At 36.6% G+C, this 23,734-nt stretch overlaps 1 protein-coding gene across 2 annotated transcripts; it reads right to left on the bottom strand.

The window, feature by feature from the left end:
* Positions 1-21: 21 nt before the first annotated feature.
* Positions 22-22,843, bottom strand: LOC145768641 (protein mono-ADP-ribosyltransferase PARP15-like). 2 transcript variants are annotated; one of them, XM_082580190.1, is made up of 18 exons: positions 22,707-22,843; positions 22,209-22,292; positions 20,227-20,324; positions 17,815-17,878; positions 17,543-17,681; positions 15,254-15,456; positions 14,346-14,571; positions 12,734-12,879; positions 12,291-12,417; positions 11,879-12,121; positions 11,149-11,307; positions 10,722-10,819; positions 10,317-10,471; positions 7,526-7,715; positions 6,603-6,732; positions 6,208-6,341; positions 5,511-5,688; positions 22-4,246 (listed from the first exon to the last, which is right to left on the bottom strand). In XM_082580190.1, the coding sequence occupies exons 1-18, from the start codon at positions 22,815-22,817 to the stop codon at positions 3,966-3,968; spliced, it is 2,766 nt and encodes a 921-aa protein (XP_082436316.1). In that variant the 5' UTR covers positions 22,818-22,843; the 3' UTR covers positions 22-3,965. The 2 variants fall into 2 exon arrangements, with proteins under 2 accessions (XP_082436316.1, XP_082436317.1); XM_082580191.1 differs by having other exon boundaries at positions 17,815-17,860.
* Between the last annotated feature and the right edge of the window lie 891 nt (positions 22,844-23,734).

Raw genomic sequence — 23,734 nt, 5'->3', positions numbered from 1 at the left:
TTATATTTTCTGGACAAGAAATCACCACACAAATTAAATCTGTAATACAATAAAACAATCTAACACATTTGAACCAGCCATAAAAACACGTAGTGATGCTTGCCGCGCATCTTGAGTTGGTGTGATGCAAAACCTAACTGAATTTTTGGCAGGTGGACACCTGCTTTTATGCCTGGCCTGACCAATGAAATAATATTAACACCGAGATCAGAGTCACAAAGAACAAACAACCTATGATATGTTGTGTACATAGACCTCCGATGTCCGGGCTATAAAGAACAAACAAACAAATGCCCTGTGAATGCTAAATTGGATACATAAAAAATAAGCTAAGAATGTTACCACGATATCATTGATTGCAAAGCTCTGACAAGTGATTTGCGGACGAAATAGCATTATGCGTGTGTTCTGTGGGCTGTGTCCCGCACAGCCACATAGCCTACCTGAGGCATCAGTATTGTTCACAGGAAATTACTTTTCGCTTTCATGAAATGCTATGATACGTATAGCAGGCTACTCATGGACATAACGAGACATGTATAGTCGTTACCAAACAGCAATCCATCAACTTGAATGCATTATGTAGGCTAGGCTCAAACCTTACAGTAGCTGCTAAAATGGGGGATGTCACAGTCTGCACCAAAGCGCTGCTTGGCGAAGATTTGCATGGTTATTTGAACACAATAGCGTGCATACAGTTCAGTAATAGCGCATTTAGCAAAGGTAAACAGCAAGACTTATAAACAGGAAAATAAAACAAAGTTTTATAAACACATGGAATCAGCTTTAATTTTCACTGTAGTATGTAAGAGCAGCTAGCTTCATTATATGCCGATAAAAAAGTAGCATTTAAAATTATAGTAGCATGTTACAATCTCAAATAACTAAGAGCTACGTTACATAAGTTAAAACAACTAAATACAATTTACAAAACTTCTACAATATATTCAATACTGAATTGTTTTCACACAGCACATTTTTGTATCTGAAAAGCAATTTCAGTTAATACAATTGCATGGATCTTTAATAGGGGTACTAAGCGATAAAAAAGCTACAAAATATACTACAAGCAACTAGAATCGAAAAGTTATGCTTTTAACAGTTGAAAAAAGGTGAAGAACCAACCATGATTTAAATGTAAATCAAAAATTTGAAAATCGTTACGTCATGTTGTGTTGCCTCTTGTTATTCTAAAGAATGATAACCTGCTCAGATGCCAATTGCCCCAGTACACGAGTTCTTGATAATTAAGAGTTGATGGTGATAAAGGTGTAGTTTGTTTTTGCCTTAGAAGATTGGTTTCCTTGCGTCCCGTCACCTTAATCTAAATCTTCAACCATCAGGGGAAAGCCTGGGTATGACGAACGTGTAAACCACATAACCTCCCAGTAGTTTTAAACGCATCAGTGAAAATACAATGTAGACCATTTCGTCAGTTGGCCTAAATTCAACAGTACGCTTTGCAACCCGAGAAATAGACACTTTTTGGGTTGCAGTTTTCCAAAGATAATTCCGAAAATTTTCGGAATTATACATTATTCGTCCGTGACTCACAATTCTTCGCTTTGGATTTTGCAAGAAAAAACTCGCAGAAATTTAAAAAAAAATTTGTAACTTACAGTAATTAGACGCGTAAATGAACTTAATAGAAATCTTGAAAACACAGCAGGAAAAACAGGTTTGTAAATACTCTTGAATCTTTACGCAGCCATTATACAAAACATGGATAAAGTAAGTTTGTATACATGCCCACATTTTTGTTTAGTAAGATAACTTAATAGACTTATTGTAGACTTAATAGTTATAAAATTACAGATTATGTCATTCATACCATTGTTTTTCCGTAGGCTACACAATTTCCAAGACAAACTTAACATTTTCCGTTTAGACAGGTTTTGGGAAACATCCAGCAAAGACTTTATCTGATGTAGAACTGACGGTACACAAAAGACATAAGCGACCAACGCATTTTGATAAGTGCAAAGTAAATAAACATTTGACACTGAACGGTAAGCAAATTTGCAAATCCTAGGTCGATAGACACAATAGAACAAAAGTTTACCAATGAAAAAGCTCAAAATCATCTTAAGAGGATTTTTTTTCTTAAATGTTTGCCTAAGAAAAACTTTTGAGCTTTTTGAAAGTTGAGAGGAAAAATATGACTCTGACTTCGTAAAAACAAAATAACAATGACACTTTTATTTATTGTCTTAATCACTTTTTGTCAAATTTCCTTCAGTTTCTGTCTGAAATGTACACAAAGCTTCCGAAGCCGAAAAGATTTTCGGCTATCTAAAGCCAATAATATTTGAGTGTCCAGAACCAAAAAGACAACGGTTCCGGTTTGGTATCACACGTGAAACAATACTTTTGACAACTTTCTCACCGATTTTTGTTTTCAATGATAAATTAGTCATTCGTCATTATTCTTTTTTCAGCTTGAACATAAGTAGACTTAACCGGAAATTTGGAAGGAACTTGTTCACGTGTGAGACTGTTGAAATAAACATTATTATCACGCACTTCTCTTTAGTGTCTTGTTTTTCTTTTGCTTCGATTTAACAAATTTATTTTGAACAGCTCAAGTTTACGTGCCCCAACAAAAAGAAGAAAAAAATGCAGCTTTAAAATTTTCTGAAAAATGGGGCTGCTAAGTCACACTAAAACTACTCACTTGCCCTATTTATTTCTTCTTGCAATGCGCATTTAAACTAGTTTTCCAAAAAAATTCTAAAATTTGCCACTGATAAGACTACAAATGTTGTCAGTCAAATGACGATAAATATTAAATATACATGAAATTATCTGAGGGTGTTGACGTCTGCAAAGACGTTGAACTTCTGATTTTCCGATGGCCAACATAGCCACTCGCATAAGTACATTGGTCGAATGCTCACCCAGGCATGAACCTCACAAACACTCCCATAATCTGCAAATGTTGAATCAAGCAAATTTTGCTACAAGGATAAAACAATAACAGGAATATTTAGTTGGTAATATTTAGTTGGTACATGAAGTCTACGACCGACCATCGGCACTCTATATAACTTTTCCTTTGTTCTTATTCTTTTTTTCATAGTAACTCATCTTTTTTGTTACAATTTTTTTATGTCTCTCTTCTTTCTCATATATATTTTTTTCTTTTTTTTCATAGTAACTCACCTTTTTTTGTTACAACTCTTTTTTTATGTCTGTCTCTCCTTTCTCATAGATATTTTTTTCTTTTTTTTTACATCATCTTTTTTTCTTCAAATATTATTTTTTAGTTTATTTTTTTTTGCTTTGCAGTTATCCCTTCTTCCATACCATTCACACGTAGTCGACGGGTCGGTCTCCTAACGCTTGAAATAAATGCATTTGGAGGTGGATCTTCTAGAGTCCTCGACAATACTTTATTTTTTGTCAAGATTTTAAAAGTTTCCAGATTCTAGCGAATCGTAAAACCAGTTTCACCACGGAGTACATCATCATCTGGCCAAGGTCAAACTGGAAATATTGCTTAAAGATTGCAACATCCAAACAACTAGTGTAGGACGACATTACGTGAACTTGGTGTGAGTTATGCCTCTGTCCAATCTTGAGTAAGTAAGAATAGGGGTTTGTCCACGTCAGCAGGGTTCCGACAGTTTAGGAGCCTTTTCGCCATGCTTTCGCGTTAATAAGGTTGCTTCCCCAGTTTTCTTGCTATAATGTCACCTTTTCGCACTTGAACTTGTTGATCAAGGTATTTTCAAATATTTGACAAAATTACAGAAAATTTGGTGGTTATGTTGGACGACAGTTGCTAACGAGAGTGGAACAGATGAAAAAAAATCAATAAGCATGATGTAAAGAAATGTACAGCAACAAGTAATGAACTCAAGAACTAAATATAAGATTTGTAATAACACCAACTTGAGTTGAGCTCAGAAAAGAAAACAGTAAATATATAAACTGGGAAAATTAAGACAGCGATTCAACCAAATTTACTTAAAAGATATCAAGTATTGTGGATAGACACTGGCATCTTTGAACACCACAAACAAACGAGGTGAACTAACATTGTCCACGACGCTATCATACAAACGGTCGCAATGACTGCTAGGCATGGGGGGAGGAGCCTTGTAGCAGCTGTGACCTTGACAATAGTTTCCCGTCAGAACAAGAGCCAAGAACATGCTCTTGCAACCGGTGGCATCACTTTCTGTGTAGCGGAGAGACAGGTCGCTATCGACGGCAAAATATGTGCCTCTTCCGTATGCGGTTGCTGAAATAGGCAAAAAACACTTGAAGAACGATTCGGTTCACTTTTGTAAGTTAAAAATTGAACCCTTTCCAAGAAGCTACTGAAAAATTACACTGCAGCAAGTTATGTTTAAGGACGTGACATCGCATAAAGTGCTTCTGAAATTTTCTTGTTGATAAAGCTGTTGTATCGTCTACAGGCAAAGTGCATGCTTTCAATGGTACAAAATTTGATGAAAGCGGCATTTTCCCTTTCAGAAAATGAATCCTTCTGATAACCAGTTAAACCGCCTATTCTTAAATAGTTTGCTTTGCTACCCCAGCTATTTGAAGCGTGCAAAACCACCACAATTAAGATTCACTCTTTAACATAAATGTTTCAGTACAAAAAGTATCACGTCATGTTTCATACCACAACAAAGGAGCTAAATTTCCCTATCTGCAGCAATAAATCGCAACGTTTTGCTTTCTCCAAAATGACATCAACTTTGGCAACGTTCCCATGAAGGTTCAAAAAGCCTATAAGGGTGACTCAATAAAACAAGTCCTCACTGATTCAGCATAAATACGACTAAAGAAATTGTGTTGTTAACACTGCAAAAAAGTGCCAATACCGAATAAGAACACTAAGCAGTGCGGATTAAAGCGAACATTGCTAATCCACTTCTAAAAAACCTAATAGTCTGTTTCACATCATGGCGGCCTGAATACACAGGCTATGCCAACGTGCAGTGGAGACCAATCTGTTAGTAGCCATAATCGCTAGCATACGTTGATAGTTTGAGTGGCAGTTAATAAATATAGTCTTTGTGCATAATTTGTGTGATTTTGAGTTACTTTTGTGCTATTGTTACCATAACAATAATGGACGAGATTTTGGCGCTTGTGTTCGCCATTCAAAAAGCGTCTGGCAACAGTGGTAATAAGAAAAGATTTGTTATCTTTTTAACGCAATATTAGAATTTGTGCAATGTGCAATGATTTGTGATTGCACTTTGGCAATTTCGATTTTCTAAACCATCACTTTAAAGGGATGTGCAGTAAAGTAAATTTAGCTTAGAGTTTAAAATCGAAATTACATCGGTCTCCAGTGAGGCCTCGAGTCTGCACGTTAGTAAGGCCTGCATAGTTTCACACTTGGTGGGATCTTCGAATGGTTCTTATTCAAGGAAAATTTTATTAGAGACTTTAGAAGAATGTTATTAGAATCTTATTCGTTTTAATAACGTAACCAGCTTTACATGACCGGTAAACTTGTGGTAAAATAGTTATTGTTTTTTACAAACCATTTTTCCCAGCAAAACCTCTATCAAAGCCATGTGCGCATATCTTCTCGGCGTCATCACGAGACGTGCCGTGAAAGAGAGCTCTCTCCACGGGTTCGCTCTTCACCATGTGTTTCTCAACGTCTTTTTTCTTTGTCTGGTATTCCTGATACAAGGCGGTGTGCTGAATGCGCCAAATCTAAATAAAGTACATGTGTCATTATTCAACCAAATATATTTACGCAGTATAACTTGTTTAGCTCTGTACTTTAAAAGTATAATTTCATACTTAAACTGTTTGTTTGTCGTATCCAGGGTTACGCCCGGTGACTGAAGATTTAGATTAAGTGAACGGGAAGGCAAGGAAGCCAATCTTCGTGACCACCTTTAGACATGCCTTTAAGTGTCTTACCAAAGACATAGCCGCATGCTCTTGAGCGGTGTCGAACCGGCGCCCTTTCGAACGTCGTTCCAGGGCTCTCACCACTCGACAATGCAGCCGGCAAACTTAAACTTATAACTTGATACAAGAAAGAATCAAGACTATAAAAAGCTTTATTGTTGAACAAAGAGGCATAACATTATAACTAAATTGACTTGTATCGTTCGCGCTTTGTAACATTTATTTAGCAAAACAAATCGCGACCATTGAGAGCGAGTTTTGTATATTGAATCTTAAGAGCTTTTGTTACACAACCAGAACTTAACAAACACTTACTTTAACATCAGTGTAGTTATTTCCTCCTTTTTCATTGAAGCGCTTCAGAACTCTGTTGTATTCCTTAGTCCCGGAAGGAACGATGTACTTCCCTTTAGGGGCCCCAGACATTGGAATCCACTCATCAGGAAAGCCTGAAAGTTTCACATCTTAGGTAGGTAATTGATGTATTAATGCAGTATTGGTTTGGCTCTCTGAATATGTTTGCCAATTAACAATTCATAGAATTCGTCATCGTTTAATTCGTCGCATTCTTGTCTATCCCTGCAGAAGTCGTTATAGTTTTCACCTATTCGCGTAATTCGTCACTTTTTTCTAATCCTCTTGAGATGAAAAATTTCACACATTTATTGTATTCTATATCAACCTCTCAAAAACTTGTTTTCATTCCTTACGAATATCAGATTGCTTTTCTTCTTTCTTGATGTTTCCAACTTTTGTCGCAGACTTGAAAGTCATATTGACGACATCCATCTGTACTGTTTCGCCACAAACTCGCACTTCACACTTTTTTGTGAGTGATTTCTGTACAACAGTTTTAAAATATAATCGTTTTTTTTTTCAAAGAGAACAAATCGTCAAATAGAGTGTGCTCTTGATTCAAATCATAAAAGGCATATTATTTATTTATTGATGAAGCTCTTCAAAACCTCTTCTCCCAACTTATCTTCTTATTTTTCATAATTTTATCAACAAAGAGTTGATTTGTGGTACAAAACTAAATATGGTGAGAACGTTTTTCTTTGCTGTTTTTTTTCTGGTACTTTTCGTCTGACTCTCTTCAAGAACTTGTGGTCAGAATGGAGTTAACATAATTGTGAAGAGGAATTTATAAGTCGAAGAAACCAAAAAGAAACAGGTCGAAAATTTGTGCCAATCAAAGTGAAGTAATTTTAAGCTAACTAAGGAGCTTCAAGGCATAAGCATAGTGAGAGTTTCAGGGCATAAAATAAAGACATTAGATAATTGAAAAGTTCTCCATTTTTGCCAAAAAACGTTTTTTGTTTAACTTGTAGCACTAAAAATAATATGCATCAAAACTCTTGGTCCAGACTTTTGCTGGCAAAAAGAATTTGTTTACGCTTTAAAACTCTTTCGTTAGCCTGAAATTATTCCACTTTTGTTGGTCAAAATTTTAATCTTTTTAGTTTTTCTACCTGTAAATATCTCCCACCTTTAAGTTGACTTCAATCTAATGACAAGCTCCAAAAGAGAATCAGACAAAAAGTATCGCAAATTCGAGCAGCGAAAACATTTCTCCTTCATAAATTTATAAAAAAAACAACCACAGAGCCGTATTCTGTTATGCAACACCAACCTCATAATGTGTGGTCATGTCGTATGATACACGCAGTGGAAGCGGCCTAAATTGGCCCGACAGGTCCCACTTCCACACACAGACTTTGGCGACAACCAAGGCATTTTCCAGTTCTTTCAGAATTTGCTCTACTTTTTTCTTCAGCTTTTTTGCATTTTTAGTCAGCCCAGATATAGAAACGTGTGGCGTGCTGTAAAACAATCATGAAATGTTGAAAAAAATTAAATTTACTTTAAACCTCTTTAACTCTCTAAGTTTAGAGCTTAAACTTTTAAGTTTTACAACACTTTATTAACTGCAGGTGTTGAGTCGAGGTCTTTTCGGTCTTGATGCACGCCAGTGATAGAGTTGGAAAGTGCAACATGCAAACCGTATTTTTTCTGCCAAGTAGTAGTCTTCAGTAGTTTTACCAAAAACAACCCATACAGCTGAGCTAATAAGTCAGTGTTATTATATACAATTATATGCAATAATATACTGTGACCTAAGTATCAAACCAAAACCTGTGTCAATAACGCCATGTTTCAGATGGACTAACTAACCCTAACTTTTTCAGCTGATCTGTGCCCAGACAGCAAGATTCGTCATTTTTACATTGATTCAATGCCTGCAGACGTTGAATCAATGTAAATATAACGGGTTTTGCTCTCTGGGTGGTCCTTTCAGTAGAGCTGTTCGCGTTAAAAACTTTAGTTAAATCATTCCTCGCTTGATTATTTTGGAAAGGTTTTTTTATCATTTTTTTATTTATTTTCCACCACTGGAAAGTCTTTGATGAGGTCAATAAGCAGTTGGCGTTCAGAATCGTTGTAATTAAATTCTCTTGGTGTTTTTATTGAAATAAGAAATGACAATGCAATTTACATTAAAGGGTTACGGGAATTTGTATAAACTATGTTTATCTAAAAGCGCAGTAAACATGAGTAAACTCGCTCATCAAGTTGCTCATGTTCACTGAATTTAAAGCAGTAGTTCATATCTTAGCGATAGTTAACTGACGCGAAGAAGTGTTGGCGTATAGCTGAGCTATATTCATGCTAAATCAACAAATAATGCAATGTTGTGCTATTTAAACCTACAACTAGAAAAAAGTCGTTTTTTGTGACGTTGAAACAGAAACGTTGTAGTTGCATCAGTAAGTCGTTCGGTAACGTAGATGCCAAGTAATCCATGGCGCAACAGATCTGGCACAAAAATTTCCTTTACAAGCAAGTAATACTCATTAAGCACTGAAACAACGTTATGCCAATACGCACATGGTTTTCGTTTGCAATAATTCATCAATTTGAAAAAAACAGATAACTCAGGTTATTTTTGATGCCTTGAAAGTTAAAAATAGTACAATTGTAGGAATACTGTTGCCAGTTTATGACTAAAAGGGCGGGCGCATAGACTCCCTTTAGTCTGAAAACTGTCAAGTGTAAGATAGTTAATAGACTTGTTTTTTTCTGGCATTGCAGACAAAGGAAAAAGTATGACCAATCACAATTGTTTATATGTTTGCAAAAGTGATGTTACAAGCAGTATTACTAAACTGCGTGTCAGCGTCTGGTTATTTAACAACACAAAATAGGCATTTCAAAATTTACACCACCAGCAATAACACTAGTAACCTACTATTGTCAGCGTCTAAAAGAAGTCTAGTTATTCAACAATCAAGCCAACTGTCAGATCGAAACTATGCCTGCAACCAAGCTTAGATAACAGGCACACCTGCTTCACATTAAAAACTATCAAAAAAGTCTCGTGGCCTTTGCACCAGACGGACTATTTAAAAAAAAAATGCTGTAACAAACCTACTACTTTCAATACCTCCAGTATTAGCCAAACACTTTTTCCTTCAACAGAGGCTTAAACCACCTCCGCAGGTGGCTTATATCTTTTGGCTTTTAAGCCGAGTATAAGCCTTGCTAAAGCGTAAGTCTGCTTTCTGAATCGCAAAATCGACGCTTAACGCAGACTTTTGTCCAGACAGACTTAAGCCGCCTTAAGTCTGGTTTCTGAATTCAGCCCTTAATTAAACTTGAATATGGAAAATTTATGTTTAAAATTGTCCACGATATGTTGCCAAAATTGTATGATGCTTACTTCACCAATTTAGATATTATCCATAGTTACAACACTCGCCATCACAAAAAATGTACGTTGTTTTCACCGCCTGTCAAATCAAATAGTGGGAAAAAATGTTATGTTTTACTGGTCTTCTTCTTCTGGTTTTACTGGTGTGAAGTTATGGAGTGACATTTCTAATGAGCTGAAAGAAAATACATATAATGTCTTTATAGCTAAGTACAAGTGTTTCCTTCTTGGTCAATATGTTAATTAATTCATATTTGCTTTAATGTTGATATTCTTTGTTGTGTTTTTTTCTGTATTGGTGTTCATATGTCCGTTTTTTTAGTGTGATTATTTGTTGTTTTTTTTGGTTTTTTTTATTACTGTGTTACCTGCAACAGGCTAGGATGCCAACTGACATAGATGACCTTACAGGTCTTTCGTTGCCATCCTGTTGTGCTGATAGACACTCAATTTGTATGTACTTTTTGTTTGTTTGTCCTCAGCAAAACAATAAACTGAACTGAGTTTGGTTCCTAGTCGAAGCAAAACAGTAACCCCCTTCATTTGAAAACTTTCTTGTTAACCATGTGAAAGATAAGATTAGGCATAACAAAGTGTCAAGAAAGCCTTCTGATAAAACGTAACTCACAAAAAACGGCACTGTACTGGAAATAAGTACTGGAATGCGACAAACTTTATTTTCCAACAAACCAGATTAGTGGATATAACTCACCTAGTGTTGTCAATCTTGCACGACGCCCCAATCCTGACACACAATTCTTTAATTTCTTTCAGCTCATTTTCTTCCAACTTTGACACGGTCTTGTCAACAATGATGTCATCGTCGATCAAAACACGTGACTTGAGTGTATTCAAATGGTCGACCGCCTTAAAACAGACGCAAGAAAATAATTAACAAGTTGTGGAAAAGGAATCCCATCATGCTAAGACTTACTTTATCAAGATAAGCCTCAATAATCTTCACCATTATTTACATTTACTCCGATCATAAAAGTAAAACGTTGTCAATATCTTCCACCATGTAGATGTGATGTCACAGCCAACAAACTGCATCTATTTCAAAGACATCGATTTAAACCATAAGCAGGGTTGCCATGACAACTTTCCTTGCACTCACCATGCTAACGTCACGTTGTACATCACCAGTGATGTTTACGATCCATTTCTCAAAAGCACCGCCAAGCTTTGTCACTGTTTGCAATGACGACATCAAGGCTGTAAAAACAAAACTGCAATTTTGTCACTGACAACAGCACAGATCTTGATTTCATAAACAATACGTCATAACTACGTCACGAGGCATAAATTACTCAAAACTTACTCACCAGCAAAAGTTAGTCCGTTTAGAATATCCATAAATCTTATAAAAACAGATTCCCTATCAATCAGCAACGAAATATGTAATTCATTTCGAAAATAAATTTTACAAATACACAATGCAGCAAAGCGTAATTGTGGTCTCAGATTACAATCAGTTTCATCGGAAATTGCCAAAGTGACTACAAACGGCAAAAACGTATGCTGAAGAAAAAAAAGACTATCACCTGTATTAGGAAGAGCGTGTGTCTGGAAGAGTCCTAACAGGGGACTTTCAAAGACGACAACTTTGATCTTCATCTCCGACCAAGGACTATTCTCCATGAAGGTTTTAAAAGCTTTGCACATAGCCATAGCAACATCCAGTGGATCAACACCAACGCCTCCTGAAAATCATCGGAAGAAGGAAAGCATTCAGGTTTTAGTTGTGCCTTGCAAGTAATGTGTTATAATTCGAGTCTCCCGCAAGACTATCAGTTGTGAATTGAGCAAATAGCAGTTGAGCAAGTGTCAACTGAACTTGCAACGTTTCAGCAAGTGGCTGAGTTTGGACAAATGATGAAACTGAGCAAGTAACATGTGAGCAAGCCGAAACTTGACATGTTACAAGTCAGAAAATTCAGCTTAGCAAGCGATGACCAAGCAAGTCCGAGCTGGGCAAGTAAATCTCATTTGCTGACTTGGCAGTAGCTGAACTGTACTTGCTTAGTAGAAGCACTTGCTGAGTTGTCGCATGCCGAGTGGTTGACGACCTAATATTTCGGTTCAGTCTAGTAATAAATGTTAGAAATTTTAGAAAATTTATGTTTGTCTGTTAAATATCAAAACAGAATATTCACGAATGCAATCGTTTTCAATGCAACAATACCAAACTGGATTCACAACAAAAACAGTGCAAAAAAAACTAAACCAATGTGTTTCCAGAGCACAACATAGACGCTAATAACGTTAGCACACCTGCTCCAAGAGTTGGCAGCGACACAGAGGTCGCCCCTAGTATTTCGGCTTGTTGCAAGGCCTCTCCAATGCGTTGTGACAACTTGTCGGCCGTGTCAGGCACGACAAGGTGGAGCACGTATTTACAATTCAGATCATAACCGCGTGTGGCTCTAACATAAGTTGTATTGATCAGAGGGTCTTCTAAACACTCTTTTTGCAATTCTCTTCCAGCTTTAGCCAATAAGGCGGGAGACACGTGACCTAAAGAAAATTATTGATCAATTGTCAATGTGATCGGAAAGTTCAACTCAGAGTTGTAAGACGGCAAGGAACTTCAAGTCGGTTAGGTTAAAGTTTAAAAGAATTGGACTGGGCTGCATAGCATTTATTCGTCTGCACAAAAATACCATTAACATTAAAAAAATCGAACCCCAAGTCAGGTCGAAGTGTTTTGTAACACCGTTGATGATGACATCAGTTGTCTGGTCCACGATGTTCCCTTGGCAGACTTCAAACTCAAAATTTGAAGTCTGATTGGTAGAATGGTCCGTAGCTATCTGCAGAGACAAGAATGGGACTGTAATTTAATAAAAATAAAGAAAACCCTTATGGCACAACACAGTTTAGTTAAACCACCGTAACTTACGTTACAGCTTTATTGAGCTTTACTTATTTGTCGCGCACCGTTGAAGCATAAAACACTTTACCATTTTATGTTTTTTTGGATTAGCTGTCAGACTTGACAATTTATTTTCTGGATCAGTAACCTTCACCCTTTTTAATGCGACGGTATTATCTAGAAAAGCAACCAATACATTGATATTCTAATAGAGATTAAAATATTGGAGTAAAAACAATACATATAAAAATCACCTTTTCAGCTGACAGTGTACATTTGACAGAGCTTTCCAAAGTTTTCAGAACATTATTCCAATCACTATCAAAATATTGAGATAGGGCAACAGCACGAAAGACGACTTTGTCAGTTTTAAATGACTTTTTTGTCAACTGTTGCAAAACTGAAAAACAAACCTTGTGAAATATAATTATGCGTCATGAAACATTGCAACTATTTCAGTGACGACAGCATAAAAGCAGGCGGTTAGATCCAAAACCTAATGTAAAATAACAAACTTTGATATGATTTTATGAAAGGAACTAAAACCTTTGTACAACGTAAACAGATGGATGGAATGGAATGTAAGTTTTGACTGCAATCCACTGTTCCTGATATCACACGCGGGATTTGGAAAGTCTTTCGTGTGCAAATATTTTTTATGGGAGCTAGGTTGAGATTGCATGCCGAAGTAAAAAAGCGTTTTAAAAGCTTGTTGCAGTGGTTTAAATCTACTCCACAACAGAAAAATAATAGGACAATGGTGATAATTACATTAACTAGCATTGTAAAACTTTTTTTATTTATTTAAAGTTTTGACATCGTTAGTTCGAGCCAACACCTTTATTGAAACATATCTTTAAAGGGACAGGGACAAAATTAAATTAACCAGAACTTAAGTGCAAAGTTGCAATAGGTCAAAAAAGTTAAATTGGTTTACAGAAACGTAATCAAATAGCTGTAAACTAGCAGGGAAGTGTTTAAAACTTATCTGGCAAAGGAATTATTCCACTTCAAAACTTTAACTCGAAAGAAAACCAAGGCAAAAGAATTTAGTAACAAGACCAAATAAAATTTTAAAAAGCATTGTATCTTACGAGACAAGCCTGCTCATTTTACGCTTTGTGACGTATTTTGTATTGTAACATTCTCTGCACTTCATATTTGTTTCAAGCGGATTCGATCTCGCATGCAATTGAATACGTGTTCAAATTAAAAAGGACCAAATTTCATCTTTTTAAATTTTACTTTTTCTGCTTTTCCGATTCATTTCAGTGTCTGCTAAAACTAAATGATACCTGAAAAACCGACCAACTTTTCAAGCCTAAACATGAAAACTACCCTCTCAATATTTTAATTGATTTTAAGAAAGGCCCAACTCCAGCAATTGGGCTTCAACGTTTCCATAATTTCTCTACAGAATCTTCACCGAGTGAAATTTTCAGGCATAATATTTCTTGCCTTCTAAGCAAAGAACTACTGTCGAAATTGCACCACAAAAATAAATGACCAAAATAATTAAAATTCATTTATCTAAAACCACCCTTTGTAAAAAATTGGGCTCTTCTTGAATTTACGCATTCAATTACACCGAACTGCTACTAGTTTGAAAAAAAAAAAAAAGAAAAAAAAATCTTCCTTCAAAACGAAACATTAAAGTTTTGTTTAAAAAATCTTTTCAAACATGAAACCAAACTAAAATATCAGATGTCATTGTGACTAACTCAAGTTGGCCATGTTAAAAGTGAAGCGAGTCGTCCCAATAAACGGTGAAAAACCGGTTAAGAACTAGACCAGTTACCAGAAGTGCAAAACAGATCAGTTATGGAAAAACGATCACAGTTTAAAATGTTCGTGATAAAAATTTACCTGATTTTACTTCTTTTTCGTTTCCAGCTATACTGACCCCGGTGGGGGATCTCTCTAAAATGCATGGCTTGAAATCAATGACGCAATGTTTTAAAATAAACCGTGCAACATCAGCTTTGCAGTCAAAAACCCTGGTATAAAGCAATCCACTAACATACTCCTTTGCAATCACATAAGCCTTGTCCACGTCATCCTGATTGAAGCTGGCAAAGAAAATTCCATCCTCCTAGAAATTGTTGTCACGTAAATTCAGGGACCAGGATTACTATTATTATTCAATCAGCTTCTAAACATCAGTTCGTTATGATTTAGAGTTTAAAACGAACTCATAAACATGTGTCTAAACACGACAAAACACGAAAGAGTCCAAAAATAACATTTGTAGTAATCGAAATCATCGCATAAAACATCATGTTCAGCAGCCAATGAATTCGGACGTGAATTTTGGTTAAATATTTGGGCTGGGGTGTACAAAAATTTGGATGACAATCTGATACATAGAAAGCAAAGCAACATAGTAGGGCTAAGAATTAAACTTATTCTATTTCCCATAATTACAAATAAAGAAAATAAAAAAATGAATGTTTTCGGATTATCCAAGATTGATCAACGAGTAAAGAACTGAATCACGAAATAGTGGCTCAAGCTTTGAATTGTGCAGTCAAAGAACAATTTTCAAGAACAACCCCAACTATTCGAAACCCGCTTATTAGCACAGCTCACTCAAAACACACAAAGTGAGCGGAAACTATCTGCTGTTAACTTTTGTGACTGGGCCTGCGTCAGTGGTTCAAATCTTTCACAAGAAAGTTTTTTTTTTAGTAAAACGATTATTATATTGCCAGCAAAACATGTTTTTGATTGCTCTTTTTCAAAACTTAATATCAGAGAACGTTCAATGCACTCACAACCATCGAAACACCAAGATATTTCAACTTCTGAGCTTTAATCCACTTAAGTGTATCCAAGTTACGAGATTTTGTAAAGGATCCTTTAGGTATTTCAATAAAGTTGCAATGTATCATGTCCTCTAATATCTTGCAACATTTCACTTGAGAAGTCTCCGTTTTCGTTACCAGGATCACTGCGCCATTAACAGCAGCAAGACGACCTGCAAAGATTTCGTGCCTTTTAACAGCAAACATGGTCTCGGATTTTGTTGTCTGGGAATGAGTGGCGTGAGTACAACAAACTTAGTAACAGAAACAATTCCACATTGTTTGATGGAAAATAACAAGTCTATTCTTTCTTTAAGCTTGTATATCACCGTTAAAAAGACGTCTTTATGTGTTGAATTAACAATCAAAAAGGGTGTTTCACACACAAAGGGTAAACACGCACAGCGACAGTAGCCGTTTTACATACAATTTACTTGAATACCGATGACGACAACAGATTATACTGCACTAACACATAAAAAGCGTAGGTTCAAGTATTAATCCCAAGTTAATGTTGGGCGATATTGATAAAAACAAAACGATACGATATTTGAAAAAATACTCGATATTTCGATACTTTTCGATATTTTTGTACTAATTAAGAAAAGAGTTTCTCAGTCTTCGAAATTAGTGTCGGCAATTGCCGAGGTGATTGCCGACGCAGATGCATGAATGGCGCATTAGCGTCGGCAATAAAAATGCCGAGGCCACAAGAGCGCTTGTAAGGTTAGGGTTAGATATCCCTCCCAGTCGTTATGCCACAGCCATAGGTTTGCTCCTTAGTCAACACCCTGATGGAGCTCTGCGAAAGAGGCGTGTGGATGGGTATCAAAGCACAAAAGCGGGAAAACGTGGACGCTTCATTGCGAACGGCAAAGACAGTGTAGATTTACAGCCAAGCGATGAGCCTCTTGATGTGTCCGATTCCAGTGATGACACGACAATCTCATCCTCCGATACAGCATCTGATGATTCCGATTCTGACATCTAGTTCTTCATCAAGCAGACTTTGTGTTGCTCGCAGTATCCCAACTGTGCCGAAATTATGTTAGTGCATACCTAAATCGAGGCAATCTTCTCGCAGGGAGCGATTAATTTGGTACCGGTACTTGGTTGAGCAATTAACGTTATTTTATGATAATTCAACGTCGCTAGATGTCGAATTAATGCAAAACAAACGTAACTTTCTTATTGGGCATTGTTGTTACGCAATATAACCAGCCGGGAAAATTAAATCGATTTGTGCTGACTCGAACGTTGAATCAACCCAAAATTAACTTACTTTTCCTCCTCGTGAGTTATTCAACGTGAATTACCGTAACAGCGTGCGTATCGCGTTGCTCGCTTTATCGCTACTTTTGGTATTATTACATCACAACAAATCACACAGTGCGGCCGTGATAGACTACTCTAGCATATTTTTCGCTTCTCGTTTTCCATGTTTGGTACAATTTTTTTCGTTATAAACGTTCACAGCAATTGCCGAGGCAATTTCAACTTTTGCCGTTTGGCTTTGGCAACGTTTTTGTAGGGGTTTGCAGTTATGAGTTATCGAACGATATTGAAATAAATATCGATATTGAAAAGATATCGTATCGTATCGAAAATTCGATATATCGCCCAACACTATCCCAAGTCAAAGTAATTCTGACAAGTTTAATGAATGATCATATGATTATTATACGTGATAAATTGAAGTTAATTTTAAACGGAGGTCGATCGCGCATAAATGAGTTTTTTTTAAGAAACTAACTAGAGTTATAACACAAATATAAATCAAAGAATAAGCAATAGATTGCGACAAGCAATCTGTTCAAAACTTTCCGCAAATAAAACCATAAACAAATGGTGATCACACACATAGAAAATTTATATGAAATCGTTAACAAAAACTTTGTTATTTAGGCTAGTACACATGCAAAGATTTCCTGTACGGCAGAAGAAATCGCAAAGATATGGCTCTTTAAATCACACACATTTGCAGCTAGTGTGAAGCTCAACGATTTGACTTAGCGACGGTAAGTATGGTAAAGAAAATTACCATCGAATAAATGTAACTGAGGCTCAATCTTGTAACAAGTCAGATGTTACAACGGAAAAACGTATTTATAATCTGTTTTAGTTGTGGTGTAACGGGTTAGCATACATGAAACTGTGTCATATGCAGCCTATTGTACTAATGTATACGCAATGGTACTCTAGTACTTGTTGGAGAGATTAGGGTAAATAGCCACAGTAAACTTTATTGCATTTTCTTACCTTTAGCATCTTTGTGGTCAAAAAGTTTGTTAATTTTCCTGTTACAAATATCTTTGTACTTTCCGCAAAGCATCGATTTAAGGTACGACAGCTTGCTGTCGTGGATGGTGGGGGACTTCTCAACAAAATTAGAAGATTTCTAACAAACAAAATGACAATACAGTGTCACGGTCATACGCATTGATAAACTGCTTTGCAAAGTATGATAAAAAATAAATAAAAACACGATATGTGAATGGCCGTTTCGGTACTTCGCAGAATAAAAAAGATACCTGCATGCTGCTAGATATTCCTGGGCGCATTTCTTTTGCTCTATATCTGCAATGGTCAAGAGCTCTGTTAAAATATACATAGTTGTGAAAGATCGCTAGTCAACACCCTCACAAAAATGTCGAGCATTGACAATTAACATGCAATAGTATAAAGTGACAATAAAAAGTGGAGACTGTTGATGTCAACGTGTTGACTGTTGAGTGTTGATGCAACCACGTAGTGACGTAGGAGCAATAAGCATACCAGGTAGGCGTCCACACAATGACGCAGGGAGACTTGTACGCTTTTCCGACCTATGTGTATTTTATTGAGGGCTTGGTGGTTATATATCATTATATTATTATTACATTTTATTTACATGTTTTATACCTGGTAACAATGCTTATATTCAAAACTGTTGTCTTACATTTTCTGTTTTTCAACTCGGTAGGTCAATGCTTTCCACACGAAAGTTTGAATTAAACAATAAAAAAGATGCAAAAGTTGTGATACGACAAATGTATTATTAAATGTAAATGTAATTAAATAAAATGTAAACTAGAAAAGTAGAATGAAATTAATTAAAAAATAATTGTGCAACACCTAAATTTCCCGGCGTCACAGTGTGGGCGCCTCTCTGGCATAGACGTGAACAAGTTAAGCGCTATCATAAGTTTGTTGCTAAAGCAAACACCATGTCCAAACTTATTCAATGAATGAATGCTTCTATGAGAAACTTAAATAAAACCTCTTGCTGCTGTCATTACTGGCTTTGCATTGATGCATTGATCATTTTGCTTGCAACTCGTGCATTCCATTTCTGGAAAAACAAACCATAACAGACTGATGTTTTGATTTTAAACGCTGTGCTAAGAAAAAGATGAATAAGAAATCTGTCAACGAGAAATGATGTCATAAACGATGTCAGATGTCGTCATAAGAACGCTAGTTGATGTTGAGGGTTTGAATTGTCAGACAATTGCTAGCCCCCATCAGATTGGCTGAGGAGGGCTAATGGCTATTCAACTTGAAGAACGTCATGGTTGTTTCCCACCTTCCCGTTGTTATTTACTTTGTGATGTCGCCTTTCGTTTCCGAAGATGGCCAATGAGACTGAATCAAGCTTTAGTGTAGGCTATAGTCAGTGTACATGAGTGCAGAGATGACTGATGAGGCCTATCTGTGCTGTGAAGCTTCTGCTGCAGAATGGACACGGGAAAGATGGTTGGCTAGGGTTCTTGTTTAAGGCTCGAGCCTTGCGGTGTTCTCATTTTTTGACAGTAGATAGCGTACGATGTTTCCCAGCTGATTCTGCGCCTTTATAAATAAGACTGGCCAATGGCCATGTTGGTCGTTCTGCGGCTAAGGCTTCCCACGAATCTACGTCGATAGCGAATTCTTTTATGGAAGCTTTTAAAGTGTCTTTGTTTTTTTGACCGCGTGTAGGAATCCCCACCAGCTGCGGCAGGCTGGCCAGGGTACGATAGAGCAGGCTATTTTTAGGGCACCTTTTCTAGCCCTGTCAGACTACGTAGGCGAGCATGGCATTCCTAGATAGGGCTGCTCGGTCGCTCAGGGGGCTGCCGGACTCCACTGCTGCTCGGATTCAGTGGAAAAAGACCATATCGCCTGAGCCACCTGTGTGTGTGATCATGGCTGCAGTTTGAGTGTATCCGTACCATCTGGTTCGCCGTTTCTCCATTGCCACAGGGCTTCTTGATCCACAAACATGACTTGCGTGTGATTCTGTTTTAAGTGAAGGAGGGCTGCGCCGGCTCCAACCTCACTCTCTCGTTTCAGGTTCCAGAGTCCAGTGGCAAGACATGGTCGAAACGATTGGGTAAAGCATGAGATGCAGCAGGATGACCATAACGTCTACGTGTCACGTCATGCTCTTGGGCACGTCCTGCAACTGTGATACTGGATGGTGCCTTCGTGTCCGTTGAGCTATATCCAGTGATGAGCTTCTTCCGCACAGTCTGCCACACATCCAGGTTTGAATGAGGTGAAGTGGTGCTATTTGACCCATAGCTGGGGCCCTTTAATAATGGGTACTTTATAATGCGGTGCATTTCCTTTTTGTTGCAGTGCACTTTTATTTGAAGGAAATTTATTTTTAAAATGTTATTCTTATGCTCGTTATGGCATTTTTACAGCTATGATTGTTGTACTAGTTGCAACACCAAACTAAACTAACCAATCTATCAACGTTTGAAATGTATGGCAACATGCCATAAAACGGTCTTCGACTTAGAAAACCATGCAAATAAATAACCGGCTTTTGTTCATTTATTCTTGAATTTGATATCCTTGTAGGCGCAGAACGTATATCGTCAGTCCAAAGACAATGTATTTCAATATTGGCATATGACATTGAGTTACCAGGAGCGATAAAATACTAAATGAGATTGTTTTTTATAAAAGTAAGTCACCTTGTGTCTTGTGTTTCACTTGATCTGCTATTTCTTTCCGATTGCTTTACAAATTTTCCAACATAAAGTGTTTTTCCTTTTACAACTTCTCCATTCATCTGCAATAATTTGTAATGAACTATTCAATTCAAAATTAGTTACCGGTACCACGAATCTTTGTACACAAAGGTTCGGTGACAACCCCCAAGTCTTACTTTGAAATTGAAAAACATAAAAAGAAATTTGAGCAGCATGACTTCGACTGCTTGGTCAAGCTGAGTTAATAAGCGGCCTGAAATGCAGAAACTAAACTAGTGTTCAGTAAACGTTTCAAAAGCTATACTTTATCGATACTGGTTTCAAAACCATTTCATTTTCAAGATAAAAACAGCATGATTTTGTAGCATATGTTTTAGCTTTTGCAAAACCAAGCATTTTAAAACACAGCCGTAAAAACAAACAAAACTTCTGATGAAAATCATCAAGACATTTCAATAACGTATACAATCAGCAAAATGGCATAATTTGTATGACTGAGTAACGTTTCAGTTTTTTTTTTTTTTCAATACACTCCAGGTTTATGTCTGGTGGTTGGAGATTCTTTGAGAAGGCAAGAACCCAATCTATACATCCACCTCCAAACAAGTCATTAAATGTCTTGAGATGCAACTTGCTTTTGTCAATGAGCATGTTATGATAGGCCTACCATATTTTTATCACCCAATAAGAGGACATGTTTAGTTAGCAAGTAAAATGCCAGTGGATTTTTACGTTTAAACAATTTTACATCTTCTAAGATGATTATAGGACTATGTAGCAAAAGGGACAAATAAAAAACAACATATTTATTTGTCAGATTCAGTCAATGAACAATTTGCTGTGCATTTGATTTTCTCCATAGAAAACATGTGTTTTACATTTGCATTTTGAGCCATAGCTTATTGCAGATGAAATTCATTAAATTCATTAAAAAAATCTATTGTTCTGCAATATTAGAACTATTCTGTCCATTTTCTAATGTGCCATCATTTAAACAAAGCTAATGCAAACTAGCTATCAGGTGTAGACGCCTTTGCACTGCTGGCTTTAGTGTAGCGTAGAGCTTACAGATCGAACAGTTTATCATCACCAATGCCAACATTTTTCTCTGACAGATACTGCACACACCGCTGAAAAGCGTTATCCTATTCTTTGGTGTAAGACAGCATAAGCAAAGGATGTTCAAAGCATAATCAAAGGATGTGAACTCGGAAAATGAAACTAGTGGTCTATTCATCCAAATAGGCAACACAAGAGTCGAACAATAAAAATAATCTGACATGGTCATCGAGTAACACTGCCTTCGTTTGCCACAGAAATAAATGTATCCACCATATCCACAGCAAGCAATGTATTGTCAACCTCAAAGTCAATAAACACTTTTCTTAAAGGTTAGCCTACTTCTGCCACAGCTCACAGAAAACATGCTTTTTCTTTTTGGTGTCGTTGCTTAGCCTTATTTAGCTTTCGCCAAGGTCACATAAAAATAAAACCTTGTTGAAAATAATAGCAATGCAAAAAAGAGGACATTTGAGCATTTTCAAGTGTCCTCGAAGGACAATTCATTTTTTACGAAAAAAAGAGGACAAATCCTCCTAAAAGAGGACATATGGTAGCCCTATGTTATGAGTACCATACAACTAATCGACCATGCCACTGACAATAGTCATTTCCATGCATCAATCTCGTCATAATCTTGCCAGATTTACGTTTATTTACACAACGTCAAAAAAAAATCTTTTCAGTTGAAAAGAGGTCATTGCGAGACAACTAAATACTAGATTGCCATTAATAGTAATCAATATTGTGCTGTTATGGCAGCGAACTTTGATGGAGACAAAACCGAGTCAATACAGCTTTACCTTTACAGGTTTATTTGTAGTATTTAAGAACAGCATTTTTCTTTAAACATTTTGTTGGATGCATGTAAAGATTCAACGTTTTGAAAACATAAAAATAAATACCTTTTCGATTGCAAGCTCTGCATTCTTTTCATTTGCAAATTGAACAAATCCATGCCCTTTTGAACCATTTTCATCTGATGCTATCTTTAGCGTATGAAACAAAACACATTATTTTCAAAAAACTGATTTTCTTATAAATTAAAATGTTTTTAACTTAATACATTGCATCAATAGCTAATGCACTTTGTACAACAAACATCAGCTAATAGCTATATCTTACACTACATTCAGATTGCTATGGTGTTTTTACGTTTCTGCATCATTACCGTACCACTAGAGATATTAAATAAAAAAACATCAAAACTAAGTATTAAGTGAAATAGGCACAGTGGAACACATGTCTTTTACTACAAAAGTGTGTAAAATACTGTGTAAAAACTGTTTAATAAACTATCCATGCTGATGTTAGAAAAAAACAGTTGTGATTTGAGTAAAATACTGTAGAGGGTTAGAGTTTTACTACAGATACAAGAACAAAATCAAAGAAAGTTGACTTACTTTGTGAGAAATAATACTTCCAAAACGTGAAAATATTTTATGTAACTCCACACCGGTGATAGATTTATCAAGGTTTTTAATGAACAGATTTGCATTCAATGACTTTTTCATAGATGGATCATGAATATTCCATTTTATAGTAATCTGCTGCCCTTTGATCGGATCATGATTCATAACACCAAAAGCATATTTTGCTGTGAAACACAATTTGGTCAAAATGTGGCCATGTTAACAAAACATACAGTTATTTCAAAATCAACTTTATCTAGCAACTATCATCAAAAATTATTATGTTTTTGCAGCATAGATTGATTGATTGAATCTTTATCCTCGGACTGGGAAAGCTTCTTGCAGAGGTTAATCCTGGCTGTTTCGCATACTTGTAGAGGCTTTGAATCACTGACGCAGGCCCGGTCACCGAGATTGACAGAGTGAAGTTTCCGATTGTTGAAGTCTTGTTGCCGGGGAACTATTCCATCCATTAGATGCCGCTGAATGGAGAGCAGTCCTTAACGTGCGTTGCTCAAGCGCACACCCCGAGAGTCGAACCAGCGCCGCTTGATCTTGAAGCTTCTTCGTTCCAGAAGTGACGCGCTAACCAATTGAGCTATCGGGGCTGACAAGTAGGCACTACAGTCATTTTTCTCCATTTTACTCAGCTGGAACCTTTCTTAAAAAGGCATGTATATAGTTAGTCTTTAATATAATATGCTGCATTACATAGCGGCTCTGAAGCAAAATTGTATCACACTATGTACAGTGTGTATATAATTGTCTGCCTGATCAATGCCGTTGACTATGTGCTGGTTTTGCTGAGTTCAACATTATTTTAAATTGACAGCACCAAAAAACGATTTTGAATCCTTTGCATCAATGTCTTACATGTGTTGATGCCAATTCGCAGACATCAATACTCAATAGCCTTTCTAATGTGGCCATGGTTAATCTTGTCTGGAGGAAGATTTACACACAAAAGAAAGCTACGTCTTCCAATCTAATGTGGGATAGTGCAAGCTTCTCTTTCTGTA

Source organism: Aplidium turbinatum, chromosome 4 (assembly GCF_918807975.1).
Source record: "Aplidium turbinatum chromosome 4, kaAplTurb1.1, whole genome shotgun sequence".
Lineage (NCBI taxonomy): Eukaryota > Metazoa > Chordata > Ascidiacea > Aplousobranchia > Polyclinidae > Aplidium > Aplidium turbinatum.
Note: the sequence above shows the minus strand (reverse complement) of the source record. Positions and strands in the feature narration are given on the sequence as shown.